Here is a 27,022-nt window from a genome sequence, read left to right on the forward strand (position 1 = left end):
GGGGAAGCATGGGAGGGAAGAAAAGCTGAGAGCCCGAGCGAGACCCAGGGGGACTCACAAGCTGGGCCACAGACTGGGCTTTGACGCTGAATGTGGGGCAGCCATGGGAGGATCGGTGCAAGGATGCAGCTCTGCCCTTCTAGTTGCACAGTAGAAGGGGCAGGAGGGGAAGCGGGGGACCTGGGAGGGGCCGCCGCCTCCTTCCACAGGCTGGAAGGGACTCCAGGGAGGGGTGAGAGGCAGTGCTGGTGGAGGGGTCGGCCGAGTCTGGGTGGAGGCAGAGGGTGTCACATTGGCAGAGTTTGGGCCAAAGCAACTGGAGGAATGGGGTTGCTTATGGCTGAGACTAAATCGTGCAGTGGCGAGATGGGAGAGCTATGCAGGGGAGGACGCCACGAGTTTGCTTTGGACCTGTTACAGCCTTTTCAACCTCTAAGGGAGGTGTCAGGTCAGGGTTTAGAAGTGGGAGTTGAGTCTGGAGCTCAGAGCTTGAGGCTGCTTGAGGTCCCCCGGGGAGGCTATGGGACAGAGGGGAGGGCCACACGCCAAGCCCCAGGCCTCCAGAAGAAGCAGCGGCGAGGTGGCAGGGGAACAAGGAGTGGAGAAAAGGAGCCTGATCCGGCTGAGACAGAGGACGTCATGTGCCCAACTGGAGGGGCACATTCAGAACATCAGGGCAACACTTCACCCCAAACCTGCTCGGTGAAACGGAGCCACCCCTGGGACCAAGCTCAGCCCAGCACTTAGAGGCCACACCCCAAAACAAGCAGCGTTTCTCCCATCCAAGGCAGGGCGGGGGAGGGGAAGGGGTTGGGATTGAATCTCGGAGTCTTGGTAAGAGCTGTCTGTGCTGAGCCAGGTCCCGCCCAAAGCCTGCGTGAAATCTGCCCCCCCACCTGCAGGAGAGGCACCGCACGTCGCTGTGGCAAAGGCCAGGTGACTGCAGGCGTGGTTAGCGTGCGTGCCGTGGAGCGAGGAAACATAGCCAGTGCCCATTTTCAGGTGCCCTGACAGAGACAGCTCTGGCTTCGAAGAGATCAAAATGCGGGGAGATCACATGTCAGACCTGATGAGATAAGGCGCTGTGCAGGCTGAGGCAGCAGCATCTTGGACCTAATCTGCTGTGTTGGATCCTGATGAGCCTGATTCCGGGAAGGCCTCCAAGATTTCCAGTTGATCTGTTGTTCCCTGTGTAGAGCAGGTACTTGCCGTAAATCCTACCCTTAGGGCACAAAGCCTTGATGCTATCTGCCTCAGGTTTCTGCACATCCCTTCTAAACCAGCCTCCCCTATGGCAGCTAAGCCCTGGGCCTGGGGGTGATGGCGGGATCCCATCTGTCTGTGCCTCCAGAGACACGGATGTGGCTTCCATTTGTAAGTCCCTACTAAATGTTTCTTCCTGAGAAACTGGACTTGTCAGCCTCTTTCTTCTGCCTCTCAGCCTCATCCATCTTTGGGGCAAGTTTGCATAGGCCTGCCCATCGTGGAACAGGTATTGATATTCCTATTTTACAGAGGGAGAAACTGAGGCTCAGAGGGCTTACTGTGTGAGGTGAAGGGCACATGGCATGTATGTGACAGAGAGGAGGGTCTCAGGCCCACGTGCCTCCCAGAACCCAGGAGGGCCCACTCCGATGCTTGTGTTGGAGATAAAGGCAGAACCCCAGCTCCGAGCCGCCTCCCTTTCCACATGGGGAGAGCAGAGATGAGACCCGATGGATTTCAATGGCCCCAGCTCCAGGACTGGCCCTGCCGTCCATGTCTCCCCCTTTAGCAGGAGTTTGGCATGGAGGGCTCAGCTGCTTACAGCCACCACCCATTTTGGGAAAACTTCTGAGGAAAAATTCTGCACACCTGCGCCAGCCCCTGAGCACTGGCGACGTGCCAGGGACAGTGCCCAGGGGAACAATTCTCCATGTCCTCACTAGGACACCATGAGGAGGCGGGTGGCCACCCTCCAGGGACTGTGGACACAGAGGCACGTCTGGGGGCAGGGGCTCCGTGCCAGACCCCTAGGGAGAGGTGGAGCAGGGCCCAGGCAGCCTCAGAGCCCGAGCTGGCTCCCAGCACCAGTGCGGCTGGTGCTGTATCGGCTACGGCCTGATGGACATGGTGAGTGGTGGGCAGGGGAAGGGTGGCCGCGGCTCCCGGGGCAGGGCCAGGGCCAGGGCCAGGGGGTGTGTGCGATCCCATCCTCCGCTCCCAGCTCCGATGCTGCCATGCGGTGGGTGGATGGGACAAGGCACCATGGGATGGCTGTGGGACCTGCCAGCACTCTTCCAGGACCCCAAAGCTGCCTGGGGAGCTGGGAAAAGGACGGCTTGTGAGCCTGGCTTTGCTGGGCATGAACGGGCCAGGCTCAACCCTGGGGACAGAGAAAATGACCCACAGGGACCCTGCTTCGCCTGGGCAGTGAGTGAGTTCTCCCAGCCCCCTGGGTGCCAGGAGGCTGTGCTTCCCAGGAGTGTGTGCGGCCGCCACCTTTCATAAAGGGCCCCCGGCCTTCATGTGTGTTTTATGAGGGTGGCCGTGATGGCCACGCAGGGCAGGGAATCAAAGGGACTCGTAAAGTTTGTCTGATGATTTGGGACTCGGAGCACTGTGGACACGTTCATGGGCATTTTATGCAGGAGGGAACCGTTAAGCAGGGAAGCTGAAAGAGACAGATCACGGGAAAATTAAATGTAGGGTTTAACTGAGAAATAATCATTTTCTATGAAAGATAATGACTCCTCTGGAGGCTAGTATCAAGATTTATTGGCCCAAGCAGTGATGACAGATCAGAGTCCGGGCAAGTACAGCAGGAGACCTTGAAGGGGAGGGACCTTGGATTACCATCTCTCCTGGTCAATATATCTGAATGCCAAAGCCCTCCGCTCTGTATACGTCGTGTTGGGAGATTAAATGTGTTTACACCTCTGGTGGAGCAGCTTTTTCTCCGGCAGTCAGAGTAACCTGATGGCTCCGGCCCCCTCCGGGGCTGCTGTCCTTGGAAGCCCTGGCCCGGGTTTTCCTTCATTCCTCACGACCAGCCCCCTTCAAGGGCACCCTTGCCACCTGCCAGCGACGTGAGGCACCTGCTGGGCTCCCAGGGAAAGTCACTCTGGTTCCAGCTGTGACTGCAGCCGCCACCACATCGCACCACACATCAGCACCAACCATGTGGCGGCGAGCCGGGAAGCCATCAGATTCGCTGCAGATCTGTGGGGCTTCAGTGGGGGAGATTTATTGTCCTGCCAGATGCATGTGTGTGAAATACATAATTCCTCTCACACGGCCTCATAAATCCAAAAGGGTCAGCAATAAATGGAAAAAAATAAAAAATCACAGACTAATTTGTTCAGAAGACTAGAAGGGGATCAATGAGAAAGCTGTAGCTCAGCTCAAAGTTTGTTCTGAAATTGAGAGCAGGGAGCAGGAACACATTCCCCACTGGATCCAAACCTCTGCATTCTCAGGTGGGCTGGGCAGGAGCCGGTGCAAAATCCGACGCATGGCCCGAGCTGGGCTTCCCACGCACACGGTGAACGGGGGCCCTGACACAGGCCGGCCATTGTGAACGGCACCTGGGGCTGAGCAGCCGCCCCAGGGCTGGAGAAGGCAGGCTGGATCCAGCTGCTGCCCCGCAAGGGGTGTCTGGAGAGGGGCTCTTGCCTCACGGCACGGGGCCCAAAGGGGTTCTAAGGGGCCTGGGGTCTCTCACCAGAGCTATGGGGTAGAGGGCCCTGGCAGCTCCGTGTGTCCTGTAACCTGGCATCTTAGGGCTTTGCCAGGCCGGCTTTGTGATGCCTTCCACCAGACTGCATGCTTAAAGTCTGGACTGTGCTCCTCTCTTAAAGTGGAGGAGGCCTGAGGCCCTGGACGGGAGAAGCCACATCCTGGAAGGATCAGTGCTGGGACACAGATGTCCCTAAGGCCAACACGCTGCTCATCAACTCCCCATTCAAGGAGAGACCCTCAAATTCAAAAGGGTCCCAGAGAAATTACAGGAGTCCCAGCGAATCCTCTGGAAACAAAAGTCCATGGCACCAGGAGAAATCGGATGCCCTGGCCTTCCAGGCACAGCGAGTCCTGAGCACGTTCCAGAAGAGACCTTGGGCCACTGACCCCCAGAGGACAAGGCCCCAGCTGTGCGGGCTGCGGGGAAATGACCTTGGGCCCTTGGGCCGCGGCTTCCTCTGGTCTGTGCAGCTCAGGTGTGAGACTCCCATGCCGAGTCCCCCCAGCTGCACGTCACCTGCCGGCGGTTTGGTTCGGGGGGCCGCCTCCAAAGTCAAAGCAGGCAGATGCCCCCGACTGTCTTCTAAGCAGGGCTCAGGGGTGTGAGTCAGCACCAGCTGGGCCCACCCCAGCTCTTCTTTCCCCCAAATGTTCTTTCTTCCTCTCTTGGCCTTCGCTGATTCCCATGACCCCCTTCCTGGCATAGGCGCTGCTCCGCCCCTGTCCTAGTTCCTGCTCTCGATGACTCTGACTGTTCTTACCTCTGGGCTGCAATGCCTTTTCTTGGATGCCTCTTTGTGGCTTTGATGCAAAGGAGTGGGTGTGCAGTCCGGGCCCAGCTTCAGGTGACCGTCCCGCAGAGCCGGCCGCCCACCCGGTCCACCCTGGGAAGGTCCAGGCGACCGTCCCGCAGAGCCGGCCGCCCACCCGGTCCACCCTGGGAAGGTCCAGGCGACCGTCCCGCAGAGCCGGCCGCCCACCCGGTCCACCGTGGGAAGGTCCAGGCCTCTAGGTTCTTACTCCCACGTGTGCATGTGTGTGCCACACACAGCTCACAATGACATCGTGGACGCCTGTGCATCTCTGTAGTTCCAGAAAACACTCCCTAGGGGCTGCACCTGGGGGCCAGTGTGGACAGAGCTGCTAAGGAGTCGCGCAGGACCCTCCTGGTGAGCCGCGTGGAGACCAAGTCCACTGCCTGGTCTCTCTCCACACCTGGGAGATGGGTACAGCGTCCTGATTCTGTCTCCAGGAGCGGCTTTCTGCCCAGTGAGCCCTCAGGCCTGGATGGCTCCTCTGACTGGCGGCTCAGGCCTCCCTCCACGTCCTCACCAGCATGCTCAAGGGACCCACATCTTCCACTGGCGGCCAAAGGCACTTGGCCTGGGGGAGAGGCTGCTGGGGCTGCTGGCCAGGGACATGGAGGTGTGGCTGCCTGTGGGGGTGTGGCTGCCTTCTGGCTCTTACCCAGCATTTCTTTGGGGTCTCGGCCCCTGGTGGGGGTCTTGGCCAAGCAGGCTCGGCTGCCCAGGGACCCCGCCGCAGATGAAGCAGTGTCTAGGAGCTCATCCAGACCCACTAAGAGCTGCCCCGCCCCTCCCTGGCTCTCTGCACGCCCAGAGCTCTGCGCTCCTTCCCAGGGCTCTCCCCAACTGCCCAAGACCTCCTCAAAGGCCACATCAGCCCAGAACCCTGTGCCCAAAACAGGAGCCCGGTGCTCCGATGGACTGCCGATCATCACGTCCGCGTCACCAGCTGCCAACAGCCCTGACAGACCTTCCCTGGCCACAGAGGCCACTCTGGATGGAGCTGGGGGCTGCACTGATGGCCCTGGGAGCCCTCCAGGGGCACTGCCTGACCCCTCACATGACGGGTGCCCTGGCCAGCTGACAGGTTCAGGCCACTGGCTGCCTCCGGCCTCATCCCCTGCTGCAGAATTGCATCTACCCAACTGGTCCTCAACGCTTCCACCCAGTCCAGCCACCCCTGGGCAGAGCCCCGACTCCCAGGTTCCCGTGGACCCCTGGGGCCCAGGAAACAGTCCCTCTGGCAGACTCTCCTCAGACATGGAGGACAAATCCTGGGTGGTGATGGCGGTGTCCTCCCCGAGGGGCCCTGAGGGCGGGGAAGGGAAGGCATCCGAGCATGGGTTGGTGTCTTCGCCATCACTCTGTGCTTGGGGAGTGGGAGGAGGTGGGGGTAGGGGGGCCTCCCTGTGGATGGAGGACTGGAGGTCGGCACTGCCGTAGGACAGCAATTCGTCCACAGGAGACAGGATCTCAGTCAAGACGTCACCGGCAAGTGGGGGACAGGCTTCCTCCAGGACAGTGGGGGTCCCATTCCCACCAGGCCCAGGCACCCGGCTCTCAGCTACTGGGGGTGCCAGCCTGCCCGGGTCCCCGGGAGGAGCCTGCAGGGTCAGCGGGGTCTCGGGCTCTGGCATGAGGTGCGGGAGTTTGCTCTTGGTGGACGGACTCGGGTCAGCATCCCAGGTTCCCTCCTGGTAGCCAGAAGTCTCTCCTCCTTTGCCAAAATCCACCCCTTCACTGGAAGAGGTCCCAGAAGGAAAGACCAGCAGTGAGTCCGAGTCACGGGCAGAAGACATTTGGGGCGGGAACACCACACCGGCGGGCTCAGGGGGTGCCTGGAGGGCTTCTCCTGTGTCTGACACCCCCATCAGGCTCTCGCTGGTCCCAGAAGCTTCCTGCCCCTCCCTGGGCCGTTGGGAGGGAAGAGCCACCTGGGGCTCCACGCTGCTTTCAAGGCCCAATGAGCCACCTGCAGGCAGGGAGCTCCCTGAGGCTGGCTCGGCCCCAGTACAGGGTTCTGGCAGGTCCTCCTCGCTGTCCTCGTCCCAAACTTTGCTGGAGGCTTCTGACAGCTCTGACCCTGACCTTGGAGAGGCGATGTCTGGGAAAGGCAGTAGCCAGTCTGCCTTCGGGCTTTGCTCCGGCGCTGAACCTTCTGCCACGGCCGTGTCCAAGGAGGAGCCATGCAGGGGGCCGGCCCCACGGCCCTGGGGCCTCTGCCAGGTCACACGTCCTCCACCCTCAGGAGCACCGCCTGGCCGAGGCTCACCCTGGTTTGGCCCCCAGGACAAAGGCAGGCCAGCTTCCTCTGAGGAGTGTCGGGCAGAGAGCTCTCCAGGCCAGCTGAAACCTTCGTCTGGGGAGTCTTCAGCTTCCAAGCCAGGAAGAGAGCTGGAGCTCCCAGAAAGCTGGATCAGGGTAGCCGCTGCTTTCTGGAACTCCCAGAGAGAGGGACAGGACAGGCTGCTCACAGAGCCTGCTGGGGAGGTGTGGGATGACACCGTGGCTTCTTCCAAAGGCCCCCAGCAGGTTCCAGAAGGAGACTCAGAGCCTGGACCGCAGGAGGAGGTGGCAGGGAGAAGGGGACTGTCCGGGTGCAGGATCGGGGGCGCCGCCTCCTCAGGGGCCACAGGAGCTGCTGAGAGGGGACAATCAACAGTTGTCACGCTCTGCACCCTGGACCCCATGCATATCCCACAACCCCCAAAGCCAGGAGGTCAGAACAGAGAAACACCCTGAACAGAGTCAGGAAAAGCGTTGAGGGTGTCAGCGTGTTCGACCCTTGTGATTCCAACCCGGGGGTTCACCACGCCCACCCCCACCCACACGCAATGAGTCACGTCCAGGGACCTTGCCGAGCCCCGGGCACCCGGCCTCAGCACCGCAGCTGTGGTTCAAGGACTGACTGGTTGGCTCTGCCTTGTTTTATTTTCATTAGGGATGTGGGTGGATCCAGACAGAGGATCCCTGACGGTCATTCATCTCCTCCAGCAACCCTGTGATGGGGAGGTGCGTGGGCAGAGCCCCCCAGCTAGGCAGGGGGGAAGACAGGGGCTGCATATTGTGGGGAGAAGCTGGCTCTGACGTAGAAATGGCCTTGGGGGACCCTTAGTGGGGACTCGATGGCTGAGGGAGGGGCTGGGGGCTGGGGCATTACCTGGGGAGGCAGCAGCCTGGGCAGCTTCCAGCCAGGTGGAGGAGACGCTGGGGACCTCCTGCTGACAGGCCTCCGTCCTGCAAGCACATTCGTGGAGAACCCTGTGGGGATCCTGGTCCTCCTGGCCTCCTCCCAGGGCCCACTGTCAGGGACCCCACCAGGCTCAGTCCATAGCTCACACTCGAAAAACATCCCAGCCACTCCTCTGCCACCACCTGAGTGACCTTGAGGGCAAGGGCTCCCCAAGGGCTTGTCTTTGGGGGCATCCAGTCTCAGTCCCACTGGATCAGGTGGCAGAGAGGGGGGTGGGGCTGCAACTCCGAGGGGGTTTGAGGCCCCTCTGCTGACCTTGGGCTGATTCATGGGTGACATCTTTATTTCCAAAAGTGGATCAGACCCAGGAGGGCTCAGGGTGGGTGCAGAGCTGTGCCCCAGCAGCACAGCTGTGCCAGGAGAGAGTGAGGGTCCCCACAGCAGGGGGACAGGGAGTGCTGGCTGAACCCGTCTCCATGCCTCAGGCTCCACCCCTGCTGCGGGGAGCTCAGCCCCCCCCACCCCTGCTCCGGGGAGCTCAGCCCCCACTACCTCTGCTCCCCCGATCGCCAGCTCTCGGTTTCCTGGAACTCTTCCACGGGGCTCTCAGCAAAATCCAGCCCCAATTCCGAGCCCTCTTCCCTCACACTGCCCTCAGCCACCTGCTGGAGACACGTTGTAGAAATGACACTGCTGGGGTGTGGCCTCTGTCTCTGTCCACCTCCCATAGCTGGATGGAGCCCCTGTGCTTCCAGCGACCACGGTTAAGGAACAAAGACCCCCCAAAAGAGGGCCGTGGAGACCCCCACTCGCCAGATTCTCCTCCTCCCATTGGGCCCTGCCACCAAGGAAAAAAAGTCTGTTTTTCTGCCCAGGTGTTGAGTCTTAGGGTGAGACCCAGAGAACTGGCAAACCTTGGAACTGAAGGCATCTGCCGGGAGGGGCCCCGGGGCACTCATGGGACGGACCAGGAGACCCCTCAGGGCCACACAGCAAGGCCGGGCCCCACCCAGCCCACAGGAAGTGCATGGCACACCCAACTCACGCTGGCTTCCTGTGTGCTACAAGGACCTTCTCTGCCCCAGGAGTGTCGGCTGCGTTCCCCGAAGCTCCCCACGTGGCTGTCTGTTGGATCCCGGGGCTTCCCCGCTAAGGAAGGGCCGGGCTTGGTCTGAGGGTCTCCTGGAGGGCAAAGGGACTGTCAGCGCTGGTGGGGACAGATGCAGGGAGCAGGAGTGGCTCCCAGGAATTCCGAAGCCACATAAAACATCTTAAAATTCAAAGTGGCGCACACCTTTCTGCAGTGCTTGGTTAGTATGAGGCGGAAACGTAGGTAGTAGTTTGCTCCTAAAATCATCCTGTTATTGGACAGTTAGTGATCAAAGTCCCAGCCACAAGTTTAGAGAAAATTTGTTTAGAATTCAGAGGCCGGCCGGGCGCGGTGGCTCACGCCTATAATCCAGCACTTTGGGAGGCCAAGGCAGGCGGATCACAAAGTCAGGAGTTCGAGACCAGCCTGGACAATGTAGTGAAACCCGGTCTCTACTGAAAATACAAAAATTAGGTGGGCATGGTGGTGGGTGCCTATAATCCCAGCTATTCAGGAGGCTGAAGCAAAAGAATTGCTTGAACCCAGGAGGCGGAGGTCGCAGCAAGCCAAGATCACGCTACTGCACTCCAGCCTGGGACAGCGTGAGACTTTGTCTCAAAATAATAATAATAATAATAATAATAATAATTTAGAGGCCTCTTTCCCTCCCTTGGGGGAAACCCTTTGCCAGAGCTTGTTTCCCCTCGGTGCCCTACAGACAGACCCTGGTGCGAGGCAGGGGTGGCGCAGAGGTCCGGTGGGGGGCAGGCCTTGGACACAGCAAGGTCACCAGTGCACTGCCGGGGCATCGCAAAGGGGGCAAAGGGGCAGGGGGGGCCAACGCAGAGCCCTCCCCAGGAGCACCAGGCACTCCCTGCATTGCACCTCCATCTCCCTAGACTTTCGTTCTGTGGGGTCAGGGGACTCTGAGGACCAAGGGCCGCCTGGCTGAGGGAACCGGAGCTGTTTGGCTAAAGCCCAAGGAGGGGGAAGCTCCATCAATGGGAACACCTGCCCTCTTGTCCAGGGCCCTGAGCGACCCAGTGACCACAGTGGGGCGTCACCCAGGGAGCCCCTGCAAGTGCAGTCTTTTGATCAGAGAGCGGCCGGCACCGCAGTCAGGCAGACTCAGGGTGAACCCTAGACCACGTGAGAACACAGGTCAGGCCTCAGGCTCCTCCTCTGCAGCGTGGGCATAACGAGCGAATCCACCTCCAGAGGCAACGAGGACCCATGGTGGGTGCAGGCGCCTGGCTGGCCCCCCGAACGGTGACAGCTGGTACATGTGGCCATGCGGCGAGGGAGGCTTCAGGCTGAGCAAGCTTCACGGTGGCCGCAGAAGCCTGAACAGCGCAGGCCCGGGGGTGACGCGGGACACAGAGGGAAAGCGCTCTGTATTCACTCCGTCTCCCAGTGCCACTGGCCTCTCCAGGGAGCCCCACCAGCCACACTCTCCTGGGCGGCCCCACAAGTGCTTCTAAGCTCTTCCCATCTCAACCCGTCTGTCCTGAGGTTTGCTGTCCCTGGCCCCAACTGCAGGGACTCCCCAGTCTGGCAGACCCTTGGATGGAATAGTCTCCCTGCTTCCGAGGATGGACACCGGGTGGGGGCCTTCTGAATTCTGACCAGCTCCCAGGGCCGGTGCACCCCTCGCTGTGTATTTTGGGAATGCTGGCTGCCTGTGCACGGGGTGGCCCGCCCGCTGGCAAGCCCACTGTGTGCTCTGCTGCGCTGAGACGCAGAAACAGGGAGGCCGGGGTGGCCCGGTCACAGGCAGAGGCACAGCAGGCCAGAACACAGGCCTGCCTGACCCTGGGACTAATGCCATCCCACACTGCCCAGGACCCACTGGATGAGCGTCCGTCTGACCCTGGGCGGTCGCCGCGGCTGCTCGTTACCTTGGCTGACGTGGCTGCCACTCTCCACCAGCGGGCCCTGGGGCTCGTGTGTGTCCTCGCCCCACGCTGGCCTCGGAGGCTGCTGGTGACCATCTGCATCGGAGGTTGTCTGGGGCGGCGTCACATCCTGCTGCTCAGTGGGAGGGCTGCACGGCCATGCAGAGTGGAGGTGACCGCCCGCCCGGCTGCCCCTTCCCAGGTGTCCAGCCCTGGCCACAACCTCCACCAGCACCCTCTCCCTGGGAACAACCTCATGTCACATCCGGGGGTGGCCGTGGTCAGTCGCCAAGCAGAAGACGGGATTATGACCTCCTCACCCAGGCAAGGTGAGTGGGAGAGGCCTGTGTCTCCCCAGCGTGTGGCCCCTTGAAACTTCTGCCTGGAGATGGACTGTCCCTCCCAGGTGCACATGCTGGGCCCCCGAGAAGCACGGTGCCACCCCAGGCCTGCACTGACCTCCAGGCACCCCCCATCTGACTCTGCCTGGGTCACACTGCTGGGGTGGCAAGGAAACTCCTGCTGTCTCAGGTGCCTGCCCGGCGACACATCGTCTGCCTCCCTTTCTCCCCCAGGCACCTGCCACATCTGGGCACAGCTCATTGCTCCCACCCAAGGGTGCCCCTGAGCATTTCCCCCCGGATTCACAGATGGTCAGGGGCGAGCAGGAGGTTCAGAGGAGGGCAGCCCTAAGGGCCTGGAAACCCTGTATCCCAAGGTAGACGCAGCTGAGGGGCTGCAGCCCGCACTCTCGCTGGGGCAGGACTGGGAGGGCACCTTGACACCAGTGTGTGCCCCACGCAGGCTCTGGAGGGAGACGGGGCAGTGCCCCCAGGGCCCGGCACTCAGCCTGCAAAGCAGACCAAGGCACTGTGCTCTCAGAGCCGCCCCAGAAACAGAACAGGCTGAATAAAAATGGGAACAGGAACCCCCATGTCCTAAAGGATTCATTCCCCTCCCCTACACCCTCCTCGGCACATGGCGTCTCAGGCCAGGACCCCGCAGTAGCTCCATCTGCTCTGTCCAGCTTCTCCCTCGCTCCCCTGGGGTGCTCATAGGCACACCCCGACCCCAAGGCACCCAGCTCACAGCTGAGCTTCTCTCGCACGGACCAATGAAGGAGGGAAGTACACCTGCTCCCGTGCGGCAGGACCCCCAGCAGAACACCACAGGTGAGCTTCTCGTGGGTGGGGTCCCAGGGAGCCGAAGTTTTCTCTGTGAATACCTCACTTTTCTCTATTTTCTAGCTGTGGACAGGGCTACACATCGCTGGTGTGACAAGCTGAGCATAGGGTGTACCCCTCCACCAGGAGGGTGGGCTGACCCCCACACCGGGGTCCGGGTCTGCAACCATACGTCTACCGGCCCCTCCCCTCCAGCCCTATAAGCAAACCCTGGGGGACCAACGGGCAGTATTTGGCCTGGAAGCCTCTTCAGAGACTCCTGGGACTGGCAACGGGTAGCAATGTGAATGACAGATCAGTCTGTGCCCAGATTTATTTGAAAGCTTCGGGAGAAGCCACGGAGCCAATGGCCGAGCCTGAGTGGTCAGCACCTCCCCTCACTGCAGAGGCCCCTCTGGGCTGGGAAAGGGCCTCAGGACGCTCCCCCAGGCAGACAGGGGCCTCCAAAGGCTGCTCCCCTGGGTCTGCGCTGCCCCCCGCTTGCTGCTTCAAGGGGTTCTGTGATAGAGTCTTGGGGGCTGCTGGTCCTGGGGGCCTGAGCTCAAAGGAGAGAAGGCCTCCTCGGCCCTCCAGGGCCATTTTGAGCCCGGAAAGAAGAGCTGTTCCCAGCATCAGGAAGCCTGGAGGCTCTTGATGGGAAAAACAGCTGCTCCTCCCACGGCCAGGCTCTCGGGCAGGTGACCCTGGTCATCACACCCCCTCCCCTGCTCCGTGGGGACAGTCCAGGCAGAGCCCTGGTGCCCTTTAATGAGGCGCTTTTGTTGCAAACCAAAGCCAACGGCCACATGGCCAGGCCTCAGAGAAGGTTGAGCTGCCACCAGCCGGCAGAACAGCCCCCAGCCACCCTGGGAGGGGGTGCCCAGGGCTACACGTGCCATCCCTGGCCCCTGAGCCAGGCCCGTCCACTGGCTACGCCCCACCGCGTCCTGCAGCAGCAGCTGTCGGGGAGAGCACCCCATCCCTATTTCCCAGGTGAGGAAACAGACTGAGAGGGGACCCTCCCCGTGGCCACGCTCCGGCCGCCGCAGAGCCGGGAAGGTGCAGCCAGCTACTGGGGCTCCTCCCATGGGTCCCCGGCAGCTCCGGCTTCTGCCCAGACCCACTGGGCCAGCAGGCCCCGCTCAGTGCCCTCAGTGCCCACCCCCTTCCATCCTCCCAGGCACAGGTGGGGATGGGGCTGAGTGAGCGCCGGCCGCCTGGGGCAGGAAAGGGACATCAGGGTCCGGAACCCAACCCCCAACCCCCTAAGACCAACCAACTCACCGCGTGGCCTTCGAGCTTGCAGGGCTGCTCTGGGGATGATGGCTGGTGGGGCTGCTGGGCCTGCGTGGGGTCAGGGGACACAGGAAGGCCTCTGGCTGCTGGCTTGTCTCTGAGCCTCCCTCCCAGGTGGCCTTGACTTTGGGGCTGGAACCCTGTGAGAAATGGTGCAGGAGAGCCTGGCGTGGCCGCCTCTGCCCATTTCCTCCTCAGAAAAGCCGGTGCCGGGCTTCACGTGGCTATGGCTGTGGCAGGGCTGGTGCAGTACTGGGGCTGCTTGCTCCCCACTGGGTGCCAGGCTGAGACAGGACCTCTCATTTGAGCAGCGGTCCTGCACCCCCACTGAGAGGTATGGATGGGAGGCCCAGAATGAGGAGCTTTTGCCCAAGGCTGGCCAGAGACCCCCACGCCCAGCTCTGGAATCAGGTTGCTGGTGTCCCCTCTCCTGCGGCCCAGCCTGGAGCAGGTGCTTCAGAGAGCTCAGATCACTCAATCCTCATCCCCACCCTCTGGGTGAGCCCACTGCCCTCCCTGCCTTACGGAGGAGACGCGCAGGTGGGGAAGGCACACAGCTTGCCTGGGGACAGTCCCCCACCCCTCGTCCACACAGCTTCCTCACTCCGTCTGCCGGTGACATGGGGGACAGGAGCCTCCCTCCAAGGATGCAGCTGCTGCTTGGGGTCTCCGAGGGGCTGGCCTCCCCGAGAAGCTCCCAGCCACGCTCTCCTTCCTGCCTGGGTCCTATGAGACCCCCAGTCCTGCTTATCCTCCCCACCCCATCCACTGCTGCCCCCACCTGAAGTCTGGCTGTGCTCTAGGGCCTGGCCAGGACCACCCCATCCAGGAAGCCTCCTCAGCCCCCCAGCAGTGGCCCCTCCCTCCCTCCATCTGCCCCCCGCCACCCCCCCAGCAAGTCTGCCTGGGGCCACAGGCATTTTTTTTTTTTTTTTTTTTTGAGGTGGAGTCTCGCTGTCCCCCAGGCTAGAGTACAGTGGTGTGATCTCGGCTCACTGCAGGCTCCGCCCCCCGGGGGGGGTTCACGCTGGGATTACAGGTGTGAATCATCACGCCCAGCCCACAGGCATTTTTACAAGGGACTTGCACGATCACAGGAAGCTGCCAGGGGTCAGCATTTCTGCGGCTGAGTCCCAGCCCAGGCAAGAGCACCCACCTGCTGCAGCTTGGCCCGGGCCTGCAGCTCATGCACTGGGACGACGTCCGTGGGCCCCGGGATGAGGAGGGCGTCCACAGGCCCCAGGATGGGGAGGGTGTCTGCAGGCCCCGGCATGGAGACGACATGCCTCTGATGCTGCAGAAGCAGCTTCCTGTCTCGGTGCCTGAACAGCTGCGTGTGTCCCAGGTACTGGATTTCCCTCTGAGCAGGCGGGAGAAGCAGATTTCAGCATAACCCCGGAGCCAGCAGGGGAAAAGGTCAACAAAAGGGAAGGGGCGGCCAGGCGCGGTGGCCCACGCTTGTAATCCCAGCACTTTGGGAGGCCGAGGCGGGCGGATCACGAGGTCAGGAGATCGAGACCATGGTGAAACCCTGTCTCTACTAAAAATACAAAAAAATTAGCCGGGCGTGGTGGCGGGCGCCTGTAGTCACAGCTACTAGGAGAGGCTGAGGCAGGAGAATGGCGTGAACCCGGGAGGCGGAGCTTGCAGTGAGCCGAGATTGCACCACTGCACTCCAGCCTGGGCGACAGAGCGAGACTCCGTCTCAAAAAAAAAAAAAAAAGGGAAGGGGCTTCTGGGGGGACGCCCTGGCCCTCACATTGGGAGGCCTCCCTTTCCCTCCAATCGGCCTTTGCCCGCCCCTCCTGCTGGGCGGGATACCCCCATGGCTTTGGGCTTCCCTAGGCTTGGTGGAGGAGGCAGCTGTGGGCGGCAGGAGGGAGGCAGGTACTCATTCCCCGGGGCCCAGGCGGGGCTGGCACAGGCTGGCTGGGCCTCGCCCTCCCTCTCTCCAGGCTCCGGACACTGCCCCCACCCGGTCACTCCTTTACGACTGTTCTCTCTGTTCCCCACAGCGTCCCTGGTGGACGCACCCTCGGAACCACCTTGCACGGAGTCCAGGCCCGGGCCGTTGCACACTCACCCTGGGAGATACAGCTTCACTGGTGAGACGGGAAACCGAGGCTCTGCTGAGTGGGGGTCTGGTCCATGGCCCCACTCGGGGGTCCCAGACCTCACCTCCACCACGGCGTCTCTGTCTACGAAACATAGCCTGGCTATGGCCGTGAGTCCCTGGCCCCAGCCAGCTCCAGCTCCTCCCGCCTGGGCTCCCTGGGCAGGGCCTGTTCTGCCAGGCTCCGTCGTTGCCATGTGACAAGCAGACCCCTTCTAAGCCCCTTTTGTTTCCCTGGCTCACATTGTTCTCTGTGGTGCCCGCCTTTTCCTGTTTCTCCATATCCAAGAGGACCTGTGCATGGGTCTGCGGCCTGGGTCTCCGCCCCCAGCTCCCTTGCCTGGAATGCCCCACGCCTGACACCCCAAGTCCCAGTATGTACAGGGCATCCAGGGCAGGGATGGGGATCCCGGGGCTTTCCAGTCAACATAAGGTCCTGCACTGACCCCATCTCTCAGCAGAGGCTCCTGGGCGAAGTAGTCCCCCACCAAAGCTCAGCTTTTTTTTTTTTTTGAAACAAGGTCTCACTCTATTGCCCAGGCTGGAGTGCAGTGGTGCAATCTCAGCTCACTGCAGCTTGACCTCCTGAGCTCAAGCAATCCTCCCACCTCAGTCCACCAAATAGCTGGGACTACAGGCATTGGCCACCTATAGTGGCAGATTTATTTTTTGTAGAGACGGGGTCTTGCTATGATGCCCAGGCCTGTCTCACATTCCTGGGCTCAAGCAATCCTCCCACCTTGGCCTCCTAAAGTGCTGGAATTACAGGTGTGAACCGCCTTGCCCAGCCAGGCTCCTTTATCTGTACCAAGAGTGTTAGCGCCAGCCCGTCCCACAGCATGGGGGCACTGAAGTGAGGATGTGGGCACAGCAGCCGCGACCTGGGCGGGGGCCCTTGAGCCTGTGACCTGGGCGGGGGCCGGCAAGGGTCCTCGTCCTGGCTCTCAGGGTTGCTCCTCAGCCTCGCTCTCTGCCGCAGGCAAAGCCCTGACTCTGGCAGCTTTTCCCCCCTCCACATGTGCCCCCAGCACCGACTCTCCCTGGGGGTCTGCTTCCTCCAGGCCCTGGTGACAATGATGGCAGGAAGGCAGGAGCAGCCACGGATGGAGACCCTTCCCTGCCAGGTGCAGCCGGGGATTCACCTGCGCCACCCTCCCAGCCCCCATGTATGCGCACATCAGGCTTCTCCTCGTTTTTCAGATGAGGGAACTGGGCTCGGAGCAGCTGGGAAAGTCCTCTGAGGTCGTACATGGCACACGTCCACCCGGGTAAGTGCTGGCTGCACTAAACTCTCCCAACCCCCTGCTTCACAGAGACCACAATTATTCTCCAGTTCCAAGGAGGAAACTGAGGCTCCAAGAGACAGAGCCACTTGCTCAAGGTGACATCCAGCAAAAGGCTGAGCCTGGCCTGGAGCCAGGGCCACAGGGCCACCCTCCACTCTGGCCATGAGGCCCCCAGAAGGCTGCAGACACTTCTTGTGTACAGGGCCATGCTCCACCCTGGCCGTGATGCCCCCTTGGGCTGTGGACACGCCTTCTATACTGCGGGGTCCTGTATGGCCCTGGAGGGTGTCAAGGGCTTGGGAATTCTTTTTTTTTTTTTTTTGAGACGGAGTCTCGCTCTGTCCCCCAGGCTGGAGTGCAGTGGCGCAATCTCGGCTCACTGCAAGCTCCGCCTCCCGGGTTCACGCCATTCTCCTGCCTCAGCCTCTCCGAGTAGCTGGGACTACAGGCGCCCGCCACCACGCCCGGCTAATTTTTTGTATTTTTAGTAGAGACGGGGTTTCACCCTGGTCTCGATCTCCTGACCTCGTGATCCGCCCGCCTCGGCCTCCCAAAGTGCTGGGATTACAAGCGTGAGCCACCGCGCCCGGCCGGCTTGGGAATTCTCTAGCTCTGGTGCTGGGGAATGTTCAGATTCCAGGCAAGAAAATGACAGGACCGCCTCTGTGAGCCACCCACCCCGACCCACCAGGCCTGTGCTGGCCCCACCTGCTCCTTCTCGAATCTGCTGAGGGCTTGCTGCTGCTTCTCCACCAGCACGGCCAGCACAGCTCTGTCCCTCTTGCTGTCCAGGCACCTGGGGGGAGGTGGCAACATCACTGCCAATGTTGACAGCCCGTGCAAGTGGATATAGAAAGTCACAGACGCAGCCAGCCCTGGTCGGCCACATCAACTTGGAATGCCCTCCCATGGTGCAGGCACCAGGGAGGACGCAGCCATGCGTGGACAGGCTTGGCAGCCTTGGGGTGGCCAGATGGCCCCAACCCGGGCTGTCACTCTTCCACCCCTCATAGCCACTTTTGGACTTTTGGTCTAAAGAGACAAAGGCTGGCCGAGAGCCGCCCCTGCCACCCTGAAAACCCAGCCCAGGCCAGTGGGTCCTCTGGGGAGAGGGGGGGTCACCCACATCCACCCCCCCACCCATCATGGAATAAACACCCTCAGCCTGGCCCACTCAGACACTGGGTAAGGATGTTAACTGGAATCACCTTTCTGGAGACCAATGTGGCAGTATCAAGCGGCTTCCAAATGCATTCTCACTGACCCAGTCATTCCACTTCTAAGGTTTTACCTTAAGGAAATATCTATCTCCATTAATAATTGCAAAATGTTGGAGACAACCTAGAGGCCCGGAAATCCGGGACAGGCAAAGGGAGTTACAGCCCTGTCTCTATGCCGGTGCGCCCTGTGTGTTATAGCGGTTACGTAGCTACACAGAAAGGTTTTCCTGACATTTAAGTTGAAAACGCAAGTCACAAAACAGCACGTGCCGCCCATTTGCAACGTTGAAATAGCCATGTGTGTTTCTCCTCAAAACAGAGTATCCGCACTGGGCGTGGTGGCTCACGCCTGTAATCCCGGCACTTTGAGAGGCCAAGGCGGGCGGATCACCTGAGGGAGTTCGAGACCAGCCTGACCAACATGGAGAAACCCCCTCTCTCTACTAAAAATACAAAATTAGCCGGGCATAGTGGCGCACGCCTGTAGTCCCAGCTACTCGGGAGGCTGAGGCAGGAGAATCGCTTGAACCCGGGAGGCGGAGGTTGCAGTGAGCCTAGATCGCCCCACGCGCCACTACACTCCAGCCTGGGCAACAGGAGCGAAACTCGGTCTCAAAAAAAACAAAACAAAACAAAAAAACAAAGTATGCACAAAGATGATCTCAGAGGTCACCTTTGGAACGATGGGGGTATTTTTTTATTTGTGTATTGAGTACTTGACTGCCTTATCTAAGTTTCAGCAAACACCTATTACTATTTGGACCAGTACCTTTTGTTTCTCAAAAGGCTGTCGGGGCCACGGGCGGGACCCGGAGGGGGCGGGACCCGGAGGGGGCGGGGCTACTGCAGGGCGGGGCTACTGCAGGGCGGGGCCGGCGCCAGGCGCATGCGCTCACCCTCGCCGATGCTCCAGCCAGGCCAGCTCGGCGAGCGTTTTCTCCTGGAGCGCCATCTCTCGCAGGCCCAGCAGCGCGGCCTGGTGCTGTGCTCGCAGCTCCTCCTCCCGCAGGCTCCGCTCCAGCATCTGCAGCTTGAAGCGGCCCAAGGCCCCTAAAGCTCTGGGTTCGGTGCTTCCGGGCATCGCGGGGCTCCACTAGGATGGGCCGCGTCACCGCCTAGCTTCTAATGGCTCCCGGCACAGGCCACCGCCTCCAAGAAGCCCTCTCGGACTGCCCGCCCCGCCCATCCCCCTATGCCGCCCCCGCTTCCCCCGACTGTGAGCTGGCGGGGCAGGCAGGATCTTCATCATATCGGCCTCACAACCAGCCCTGATCCAGGAAGCCCAGGCCACCTGCCCTAAAATACACAACCTGGGCGGGGATTAACCCTGCCCAAAGCACCATGTTGAAATGCCTGCCCCCCCTCTGTCACCCAGGGCGGGAGGAACGGGCTTGGGTAGCTGTCAGCTGGAAGACTGGTGACGCGATGGCCCGAAGAACCTCCCAACCCAGGACCTGCCTTGGCCCTTCTTAGTGGAGGGACAGTTGGGTCCGGGGCCCACTACCAGGGCCGTGCTGGGCCCCGAAATTGTGCCTCTCCAGGGGAGCTCTCCACGTACCTGGTGGGTGGTGTCATCCAGAGGGAAGAGCTTGGCCAGGGGCAGCTGGGAGAGGGCTCCGTCAGGGCCCCCCACCTCTGAGGAAGGAAGCGCCATGGTTGGGTCATGTAGGGGGTCTGAGTGCCCCGTGTCAGGGGCCATTTCTACCGGAGGGCCTCATAAAAGTAGGAGGTCTAGGGCAGTTTAGTGCCTCCACCCCATCCTGGACACACAGGGCTTCACGCAGAATCCACAAGACCACGCGGGAAGGGACAGGCAGTCTCCTGATGTGAAGTTCTGGTGTGTGACCCTACTGATCGTGGGAAAGACAAGACCAAAAGTAGAGGGAGCTCAGGGAGACAGCCCAGCTGCTCCGCTTCTGCAGGAGGGGAGACTGAGGCCCAGAGAGGGAGAAGGGCTGTTCCGGGTCTAGCACCAAGGAGCTGGCAGGTGACAGCAGAGCCCAGATCCCCAGCTGAAGTAGCTGACCTGCTGCCGACCTCTGCTAGCCACGCTTCTGTTCCTGAGTGATGGAAAAAGGAGCCTGTACTTCAGGCGATCCTTAAGGACTTTACCTCCCCACAAAGAGAGAGCAAAAGGGACTGGATTTTGGCTTTACCATCCCATCTGCAACAACTAAAAAAATCACATAAACACACACACACATATGTGTGTTTATATAGAGATATGTGTGTGTATACATATATATATATTTTTTTTTTTCACACACACACATATGAAATAACAGTTTTCCAGGCACTGGACTTGAGGCAACATAGCACAGTGATCCCTGAGAGACAGAAAACAAAGGAGGTGAGACCTGGGACGCTCACCGCTCACTGCCTGAGAGAGTTGCCAGGCTACGGTCAGGGAGGGGAAGCTGGCTGAGCTGGAGGAATCCCTGGGTAGAGAAGACAGCAGAGAGTCTGGGGGGGCCAAGGCGGCTGGAGTTTGTGGGGGCAAGTGTCAGAGAGGAGAGAGTCGCACAGAGAGAGGACCTCTGAGATCTATGAAGTGTCCCCCTGGAGTATTCAGTAGAGAACTGATGGATGAATGTGTGTCAAGAAGCTACAGATGCTGGGACAGAAGCATCGCAGGGGACTGGAAGCCTGGGAATGACGCCTGTTTCCAGTAGTCAGAGTCCTGGAGGACCTCAGGACTCCCAGGTCACTGGGCAGGCAGTGTACACAGAACGTTCTTGCCTTGACTGTGGGAAATGATTAGCCCCAGGCTGGGCACTGATCCAGATTGACCTGACACACCATTAACGCAAAGTCTAAAAGGACCAAATTACTTCCAAATAACTGCAGTCCCGAAGAAAGCTTAAGAATGTTTATAGGGGCCGGTGCGGTGGCTCACGCCTGTAATCTCAGCACTTTGGGAGGCCAAGGTGGGTGGATCACGAGGTCGGGAGATGGAGACCATCCTGGCCAACATGGTGAAAACCCGTCTCTACTAAAATACAAAAAATTAGCTGGGTGTGGTGGCGGGCGCCTGTAGTCCCAGCTATTTGGGAGGCTGAGGCAGGGGAATTGCTTGAACCTGGGTGGTGGAGGTTGCAGTGAGCTGAGATTGCGCCACTGCACTCCAGCCTGGCGACAGAGTGAGACTCTGTCTCAAAAGGAAAAAAAAAAAAAAAAAAAGGAATGTTTACAAGAATACAAAAATATCTAGCACTCAGCAAGGTAAAATTCACAGCACCCAGAAGATATGCAAAGAAACCAGAAAACACAACCCATAATGAGGAGGATAATTTATTAACACTATCCCAGGCTTGACGTGGGTGTGAGGATTGGCAGAGAAGGACATTAAAAGTTTCATAACTGTATCCCATATGTTTAAGATGTTAAGTAGAGCCACAGAGGATATAAAACGAAAAGATCCAAATGGAATGTGTAAAGTGATGAAAATTAAAACACTTGAGATGAAAAACACACTGGATGGTATGAAGGGCAGACTAGACACTGCAGAAGGAGAGATGAATGAACTGGAAGACATAGCAATAGAAACTATCCAAAAGGAAACACAGAGGAAAAAAGAATAAAAGAATACAAAGAGCTTCAGTCAGCTCACAACTTCAAGTGGCCTAATATATGCGTAATTGTGTAAGGTCCAGCCCTACGGGGCTTAGCAGGTGTTCTCCCCATGTGCGGAGATGAGAGATCGTAAGAAACAAAGACACAGGGCAAAGAGATAAAGAGAAAACAGCTGGGCCGGGAGGACCACTATCATCAAGAAGCGGAGACAGGTAGTGGCCCCCAGTGGCTGGGCGCACTGATATTTATTGCATACAAGACAAGGGGGCAGGGTAAGGAGGCTGAGTCGTCCAAGTGATTGATAGGGTCAAGCAAGTTACGTGATCATAGGACAGGGGGCCCTTCCCTTTTAGGTAGCCGAAGCAGAGAGGGAAGGCAGCATATGTCAGTGTTTTCTTCCATGCACTATAAGAAAGATCAAAGACTTTAAGACTTTCACTATTTCTCCTACCGCTATCTACTACGAACTTTAAAGAGGAACCAGGAGTACGGGAGGAACATGAAAGTCGACAAGGAGCGTGAACATTGAAGCACCACAGGGAGGGGTTTAGGCCTCCGGATGACTGCGGGCAGGCTGGATAATATCCAACCTCCCACAAGAAGCTGGTGGAGCAGAGTGTTCCCTGACTCCAAGGAAAGGAGACTCCCTTTCACGGTCTGCTAAGTAACGGGTGCCTTCCCAGGCACTGGCATTACTGCTTGACCAAGGAGCCCTCAAGCAGCCCTTACGCAGGCGTGACAGAGGGCTCGCCTCTTGCCTTCTAGGTCACTTCTCACAATGTCCCTTCAGCACCTGACCCTGTACCCACCGGTTATTCCTTGGTTATATTAGTAATACAACAAAGAGTAATATTAAAAGCTAATGATAAATAATGTTTATACTAATGATTGATAATTGTCCGTGATCATCTCTATATCTAATTTGTATTATAATTATTCTTATTCTAACTATTTTCTTTGTTATACTGAAACAGTTTGCGCCTTCAGTCTCTTGCCGCGGCACCTGGGTAATCTTCTGCCCACATAATTTGAGTCCCTGAAGCAGAGGTGAGAGAAAGAGGAGCAAAAAGATATTTGAACAAATAGTGGCTGAGCTATTTCCAAATATGAAGAAAATGAAAAATCCACAGGTCAAAGAATCTCAACAAACCCCAAGGACAAGAAATATGGGCTGGGCGCGGTGGCTTCTGCCTATACTCCCAGCACTTTTGGGAGGCTGAGGCGGGCAAATCACCTCAGGTCAGGAGTTCAAGACCAACCTGGCCAACATGGTGAAATCCTGTCTCTACAAAAATACAAAAATTAGCCAGGTATGGTGGTGGGTGCCTGTAATCCCAGCTACTTGGGAGGCTGAGGCACAAGAACCACTTGAACCTGAGAGACAGAGGTTGCAGTGAGCCGAGACTGCGCCATTGCACTCCAGCTTGGGTGACAGAGTGAGACTCCGTCTCAAAAAATAAAAAAAATAAAAAATGAAGAATAACAATAACAAAGGACATCATAATAAAATTGCTCAAAACCAGTAACAAAGAGAAAGTCTTTTTTTTTTTCTCTTTATCGCAGTGGTGTGATCTCAGCTCACTGCAAGCTCCGCCTCCCAAGTTCACACCATTCTCCTGCCTCAGCCTCCCGAGTAGCTGGGACTACAGGCGCCCACCACCGTGTCCGGCTAATTTTTTGTATTTTTAGTAGAGACGGGGTTTCACCGTGTTAACCAGGATGGTCTTGATCTCCTGACCTCGTGATCTGCCCGCCTTGGCCTCCCAAAGTGCTGGGATTCCAGGCGTGGGCCATTGCACCCAGCTGAGAAAGTCAAAAGCAGCCAGAGAAACAAAGACATTGTAATGTACCGATGAACCAGGAAGAATGGCAATCAATTTCTTGTCACAAACAATGCAAGCAAGAAGACAATGGAGCAATGTCTTCAAAGTACTGAAAGGGAAAAACCGCACCTAGAATTCTATGTCCAGGAAAGAATACATCAAAAACAGAGATGAGATGAAGGTGTCCTTAGATATCTGAAAGCTAAAGACACCAGCAGACACGCACCACCAGAAATGCTAAGGGAAGTCCTTCCAGCAGAAGGACAAGGATGCGGGTTAGAAATCTACATCTACCCGAAGCAATGGAGAGCACCAGAAATGATAAAATGACGACTAAGTGCAGATGTAAATATAAACACATATATTATTTAAAACTTTTAACAAGATAATTGGTTGTTTAAACAAAATGATAACAATGTATCACAGAGTTTATAAAACATTTAAAATAAGCCTGGGCAACATGGCAAAACCCCATCTCTACAAAAAATACAAAAATGGCTGGGCGCAGTGGCTCATGCCTCTTATCCCAGCGCTTTGGGAGATTGAAGCAGGTGGATCACCTAAGGTCAGGAGTTCGAGACCAGCCTGGCCAACATGGTGAAACCCCGTCTCTACTAAAAATACAAAAATTAGCCGGGCGTGGTGGCGTGCACCTGTAATCCCAACTACTCAGGAGGCTGAGGCAGGAGAATCACTTGAACCTGTGAGGTGGAGGTTGCAGTGAGCCAAGATCGCGCCATTGCACTCCAGCTTGGGCAACAAGAGCAAAACTCCATCTCAAAAAAAAAAAAAAAAAAAAATTAGCTTGGGGTGGTGGTGCATGCCTGTGGTCCCAGCAACTTGGGAGGCTGAGGAAGGAGGATTGCTTGAGCCCAGAAGGCAGAGGTTGCAGTGAGCCGAGATCTCACCACTGCACTTCAGCGTGGGTGACACACTGAGACCCCCATCTCAAAACATTTAAAATAAAATTTGTGACAATAATAACCTAAAGGTCAGGAAAGAAGAACTGGCCTTGTACTATAAGTGAAGTGGTCGACTGTATATACTATTATAAATCCTAAAGCAGCCACTAAAATAATAGAGTTATAGCTCCTGAGCCAACAATAGAGATAAAACGGAATCATAAAAAACATTGCTTAATCCAAAGGGAGGCAGAAACTAGTGGAAGAAGAAAATATAGGACAGATGGAACAAAAGAAAAATAACCAGGTGAGACTCAAACCTAACCACATCCGTCATCACGTTCAATGTGAATAGTGTAAGCACCTCAATTAAAACGCAGAGATTGCCAGATTGATTTTTTAAAGCAAGATGCAACTCCACGCTGCCTGTAAGAAACACACTTGAAATACAGAGATGCAAATAAATGGAAAGTAAAAGGATGGCAGTGGATACCGTGAAGCACCCGTTGAAGGAGAGCTGGAGTGGCCGTATTAACATCAGACAAAATAGCCTTTGAAGCAAAGGATACTGCTGCGGATAAGAGGATTACTGCATAGTGATAGAGGGGTCAGTTCATCAAGAGCACATAATGATCCTGAGTGTTTATGGGCCTGATGTCAGAGCTTCAGAATACATGAAGCAAAACCTGATAGAACTGCAAGGAGAACGGCAAATTGCAATGTGGTATTTCAATACCCGTCTCTTATTCATCGATAGGAATGTTAGGCAGAAAATCCAAGATGCAGTAGATTTGAAGAGCACGATCCACCAACTTGATCTAAGTGATACTATAGGACACTCCCCGCAGCAACAACAGAATAGACATTGTTTTCAAGGAGCACCCACTGACGTAGACTGGCTTCCAGGCTAAAACCTAAGTCTGGACATTACGAGGTTCACACAAATGTGTTTTGTGAACACAATGAAGTTAAACTAGGAATGCACAGCAGGTGCCAAGCCTGGAGATTGGGCGACTGTGGCCGGCTGGGAAGTCACCGCATCTGTCATGATCACACTGAGGGCTAAAATCGCCTTGTGGTGGTCTCGCCGCGCCATCCCTACAACCTGCACGCAGACCCTCCCCTGTTCGCTGACACACATCACACGGGAGGGGAGTCTGGACCAGGTTTCTGTGCAGCCCACGCTGGGGAGCCTGTGCAGAGAGCTTTCCCACCAGGGAAAGCCACTCAAAGGAGTGGAGGTGGTTGCACAACAGGCCTGGAACCAGGGAAGGGTTCCTGTTCCCGAAGACGCCGAGACAGGTTGTACCCAGGCTTCCAGGAGATGGCAGCCACCTGGAGGCCAGCCTGGGGGTCACGCCAGCTTAGAGGAGCTGAGACCCTCTGTCCTAGAGCAAGGCCGACAGCAGCCTGTGCTCACCTGGCCGAGCTGCCTCGCTCACCCTCCCTGGGCTGCGGACCTCCCTTTGTGTCAGGCTGGTCCCCCAGCTCTAGGGAAGCTTTCCCACTGACATCCCGACTCAGCTCCCCCAGGCTGGGTGGGTGGAGATGGTGTCCGCCAGCTGTCTAACCCAGTTCCCCAGGCTCAAGGGATGCCAGGGGCTAGGGCTGCCCAAGGGTCAGTCACACGAGTGCTGGAGTCAGACAGACCTGGCTGCAGATCCCAGCTCCGCTCTGCATGGCCTTAGGCAGCCACTGTAGCCCTCTGGGCCTCCCTGTTGTGCACCTGCCTCGGTTCCCCCGTCTCGGGTTCACACTGGCTGAGGGCTCTGCCTGCCTCCAGGCCTGGGTGGGGTTTTGAAGACACTGTCACCTGCAGAGGCTGGCTTGGCCACCATACTCTCTGGTCTGTCCTCGGGACCCTGGGAGGACGTGGCAGCATCTGTGTCCAGAGGCGGGTGTGACCTATAGGTGAGGACACGCCCGGGAGACTTGGCACCAGCACCTGCAGTGCCCACCCCACTGCCTGTGCCCAGAGACTCCCCAACCTGCATTTCCACGTTGGGAGGGGGTGGCCGGCCCCAGCCCCCGACCTCACCTGGATGTGGCCGTCCCTGTGCTCCGAGAGGCTGTGGTCGGCTCTCCGTCCTTGCAAATCGGAGGCTGCTCCAGCTTCAACGCCTCCTCTGGCCTGGCCTGGGTCGAGTGTCTCTCCATCAGCTGCTGTGAGGAGTGGGAGGTGTGTTGCGGAGAACGCAGGAGGCGACTCCACAACTGTGGGCATTGGGTCGGGGCGGTCAGGCCAAGCCCAGTCCCTAGGAGGAGCCTGAAGCTGGGCAAGTCTCCAACCTCAGGGGCCTCTGTCCATCTTGCAAGGAAGCAGGGGTGGCCAGTGCCCAGCCAGGGCTGGAGGGTGTGGGAGCTGGGGGACCAGCTGCACGGAGACGGGTGGGAAGGAAACCCCAGCTCTGGTCCCGGCTGGGGGTGCTGGGAGGGCAGGCACAGGAGGGGAGCAAATCCTGTGATGTGGGGAGCAGGGAGGGAACAGGCAGGGACGCAGGGCAGGGTGTCTGTGTTGCTGTCGGTCTGAGGCTGCCTGTATGTGTACTCCCACACGCACACACACGTGCACAGACACACACGTGCACACACCCACACGCGTGCACCCACATACTTCCATCACTCTCCTGGAGATGCCCGCCAACATGTACCGTGGATGTACTTCCCACCATCGACCCCTGAACCAAACACAGAAGAAAGGTCCACCTCCCAGAAGGCTTATCCCCTCCAGCCAGGTCACAGCCATCAGCCGCCCCATCAATCCCCTGCCAGGGTCACTGCTCCTAGGCCTGGGTGACATTGTCATGGGGCAGGTGCTGAGCCACCCCCGGCAGTGGGAGCTGCCTGTTGGAGGGGACGCTATTGGCGCAGGATGGCCCGGCAGAGGCAGCTCAGGAGACACTAAGCTCCTTCCCGCCTGGCAAGAGACCTGGCGGTGGCGT

At 58.3% G+C, this 27,022-nt stretch overlaps 1 protein-coding gene and 1 pseudogene across 10 annotated transcripts in view; one reads left to right on the top strand and one right to left on the bottom strand.

Moving 5' to 3' along the window:
• Nucleotides 1-3,160: 3,160 nt before the first annotated feature.
• Nucleotides 3,161-3,914, top strand: LOC116475488 (uncharacterized; annotated as a pseudogene).
• Nucleotides 3,552-27,022, bottom strand: part of CCDC187 (coiled-coil domain containing 187) — a 50,427-nt gene continuing 26,956 nt past the window's right edge. For 3 of the 10 annotated variants that reach the window (XM_058445855.1, XM_058445858.1, XM_058445851.1), the window contains exons 13-24: nt 26,119-26,243; nt 25,894-25,985; nt 19,341-19,417; nt 18,679-18,806; nt 17,271-17,358; nt 14,320-14,523; nt 13,152-13,303; nt 10,708-10,946; nt 8,765-8,901; nt 8,272-8,384; nt 7,687-7,763; nt 3,552-7,167 (exon numbers count right to left, since the gene is read on the bottom strand). In XM_058445855.1, the coding sequence (XP_058301838.1) occupies nt 4,826-7,167; nt 7,687-7,763; nt 8,272-8,384; nt 8,765-8,901; nt 10,708-10,946; nt 13,152-13,303; nt 14,320-14,523; nt 17,271-17,358; nt 18,679-18,806; nt 19,341-19,417; nt 25,894-25,985; nt 26,119-26,243 (3,774 nt within the window). In that variant the 3' untranslated portion in view covers nt 3,552-4,825. Of the gene's footprint in view, nt 7,168-7,686; nt 7,764-8,270; nt 8,385-8,764; nt 8,902-10,707; nt 10,947-13,151; nt 13,304-14,319; nt 14,524-17,270; nt 17,359-18,678; nt 18,807-19,340; nt 19,418-25,893; nt 25,986-26,118; nt 26,244-27,022 lie in introns of those variants that run through there. The other 7 variants (XM_058445857.1, XM_058445856.1, XM_058445853.1 and 4 more) reach the window with 6 other exon arrangements.

This window comes from Hylobates moloch, unplaced genomic scaffold (genome assembly GCF_009828535.3).
Source record: "Hylobates moloch isolate HMO894 unplaced genomic scaffold, HMol_V3 SCAFFOLD_10, whole genome shotgun sequence".
NCBI lineage: Eukaryota > Metazoa > Chordata > Mammalia > Primates > Hylobatidae > Hylobates > Hylobates moloch.